The 3074-nt window shown below is 36.0% G+C and overlaps 1 protein-coding gene across 1 annotated transcript in view; it reads left to right on the top strand.

Moving 5' to 3' along the window:
* The window catches only part of LOC106689288 (neutral ceramidase), a gene marked incomplete at its 3' end in the record, with an annotated part of 128579 nt that overhangs the window by 123769 nt on the left and 1736 nt on the right, over nucleotides 1-3074 (top strand). Inside the window, 3 exon segments of the mRNA XM_067052609.1 lie at nucleotides 495-614; nucleotides 2383-2577; nucleotides 2738-2959. Coding sequence (XP_066908710.1) covers nucleotides 495-614; nucleotides 2383-2577; nucleotides 2738-2959 — 537 coding nt within the window.

Here is a 3074-nt window from a genome sequence, read left to right as displayed (position 1 = left end):
AGACGTTGTCACGTCAAAAATAAAAGTTTATATAAGTAAAATGTTTAAATGGTTACTATAGTTATCCAATAATGTTTTGTATTAAATGTAAACAAAACAATCTGTTTCCGTTTCGGGACACTTTTTCTAACATTGCATCCCGCAAAATGATTTATAAGACGTTGTCACGTCAAAAAAGTTAGACACATCATAAATAAAAATAATTAGATAAATAAGTTAGTAGATAAGTGAGCTAATTTGTTAAACACATAAACCTGAAAGCGGCTATGCATTTAATTACGGATGTACAATGTCTCTTTGTACAAACTAGGAACTGTGGGTTTACCTGGGCCACCTCATACCTAGATTTAACACTTGACAATATTAAGTAGATAAATTCTGTACACGATAAGAATTGAAACCTAATACTTACCCAACTATCTCCAGAAACTGGTTTATTATTATTTTCTCGTAAATAAAAATAAAATAATTTAACTTTATTTTTTTTCATATAGGCCACATGGAAGACGAAAGGGCAACCTGTGAACGGGAAGGTTTCGGCTGTACATCAATACGTTGATATGCCTGCACAGAAAGTTCCCTACCGCAAGAACGAAAGCGAGCAGGTGTCTACGGTAAGTTAATTAGACAGTATATAAGAATAAATTAGTGCCTTAAGCGACCCTTTGTATAACTTTGTCCAATATTTTAGTATAACTCCGATAACTTAGCGACCTGTTTCTGGTCTACAGTTTTGTTAACCAGGTTACCAAGGTTACCTAAAACTGAGATAAGCGTAGGTAGATCGTGCAAGGATTCATAATTCATAATTATTAAATCTTTTGTTTTTAACGAAGTTTTCTATTTTTCCTTTACATTATTTATAATTATAATTACCATTAAACTATACCAATTTTTAATCAGTGAATCAAAATTTATTGATAAATGGAATATGGTCCAGGTGCGGTGCACGGTGCAAATTAAACTAAAATAGTAACATTATGTACTATTTTTAATATTTTTTAATTTAATTTAATAATTTCGTAATTAAATTTAATAATTTTTAATATAATGTTACTACTTGAGTTTAATTTGACCGCACCCGGACCATATTCCTTTTATTGATACACAGTCAATCAGTAATTTTCCATCATAATTTATTAAAACAAATAAAGAAATAATTTTTCAGGGCAAGCTGACTTTTATCTCGTGGCGGTCCGACAGAATGAAAACGTGACCCTCTCCCTGCTTTGAACCGGTTGTTTCACTATAAGATACCCCACCCGCCCCTCTTCTCGTATATCAGAAATAACCAGTAAGGAATAAATAAAATAAGAAACTTTCTTGCTTGGTGCTTTTTGGTGAGAAAAAAAAAACTTGTCTTTTTTGGTATAGATATTTACTAGACAAACGGTCCAAACTTCCAATCCATTACAAAAGACTGATCTACATGACTATTATAAGGCCTATCTGGACATAGGGAGTTGAGCTTTGGGGCTATATTAAACTATCAAATTCCTCCCAAATCCAATCCTTACAGTCCAAAATTCGTAGTAAAATCCTTAGTGCTCCTTACTTTGTTAAAAATCAAGTCATCCATCATGACCTGAATGTCCCATATGTTGCTGATCTGGCCAAAACCAGATACCATTCCTTCCATGAAAAACTTCCCAACCACCCAAATCCACTTGTTTCTAACCTGGCTTCTCCTTCATTACCTAATAATCCTCCTAGGCGTCTGAAAAGAAGATGGCCTAGAAATGTTATTGGAGTTCTATCAGTTGGTAGATTCTCCACATGTTTGTAAAAAATTAATTTACATTTAATAATGCGTATTATTCACTCTGGCTTCAATGACTGCTTCTACATCTCTTGGCATACTTGTAAAATGATGTTGAAGAAAATCTTATATATACTACCACTCCCCAATACAGCTTTCCATTAGCATTTTAAGGCTAGTATGAGATGAATATCGTGATTGAACCTTTCTTTTAAGGTCAGAACTTCTTACTGCCCAACCAATGGTGTGGATATTTTTGGTGTTAAGGTACTGAGAAACATATCTTGCTTTATGAAGACGAGCATTATCATACATGAGCAACGATTCAGAGCGTATAAAAGAAACTATATGATCTTGAAGAATCATTTCTACATACCTCAAAGCATTCTAGGCTCCTCCTTGGATTGGCACTAACTCAGTACCATCCTTCCAAGCTACTGTCGTTTCAACAATGAATAAAACTTTTTTCTATTCCTCCACAGTCCTAGATTGGTGTTCCCTTGTAAATCTCAATCTCTATACGTGGTGTTCATTGGTGAGAAGAAATTTAATGAAGGGTAACGAATAAAAATTTTGCTTTTGAGGGGGATATAAACAAACTAAGCGTGATTTCTCATGTCCAGGTCAGGGGATGTTCTCCAGCTATGGGCTACAGCTTCGCCGCTGGGACGATCGACGGACCAGGAGCTTTCTCGTTCAAGCAGGGAACAACCACGTCCAATCCACTATGGAATATTCTCACGAATCTCTTGGCTACACCATCCTCTGATCTCATAGAATGCCACGCTCCGAAGCCTATACTTCTTGCTACTGGAGAGGTACGAATTCTGGATATGAATAGACTTTGCTAGTGTACTAAGCGATACTTTTGCATATGTTTTTTTTTTAGTCTGATCTAGCACCTGTGTATCCTCCTCAACAAAGGATACGACCAGGTTCCGAAAATGCAGGATTTATTATTCTTCTATCTTATTTCAGATGAACTTTCCCTTCCAATGGCAACCCGCAATCGTTTCCACCCAGCTTGGACAAATCGGCCCTATTAAGATCGCCTGTGTTCCAGGAGAGGTCACTACAATGTCTGGTAGGAGGCTGAGAAATGAACTGGCCGAAACAATGAGAGTTTCACCAGAAGAAGTTGTCATTGCTGGTCTTTGTAACACCTACGCCGATTATATTACTACTCCTGAAGAATATCAGGTAAGGAAGTTTTATTTATTTAGAGCATTTTAGTAAACTTAATAATAACAATAATCTTTTCGGAAAATAATCGGAGGTCGAGAGGGAGGGAGGGAGGGAGGGAGAGAGAGAGTGA

This window comes from Halyomorpha halys, unplaced genomic scaffold (genome assembly GCF_000696795.3).
Source record: "Halyomorpha halys isolate HHAL.00 unplaced genomic scaffold, Hhal_1.1 Scaffold1320.1, whole genome shotgun sequence".
NCBI classification, from domain to species: Eukaryota; Metazoa; Arthropoda; class Insecta; order Hemiptera; family Pentatomidae; genus Halyomorpha; species Halyomorpha halys.
Note: the sequence above shows the minus strand (reverse complement) of the source record. Positions and strands in the feature narration are given on the sequence as shown.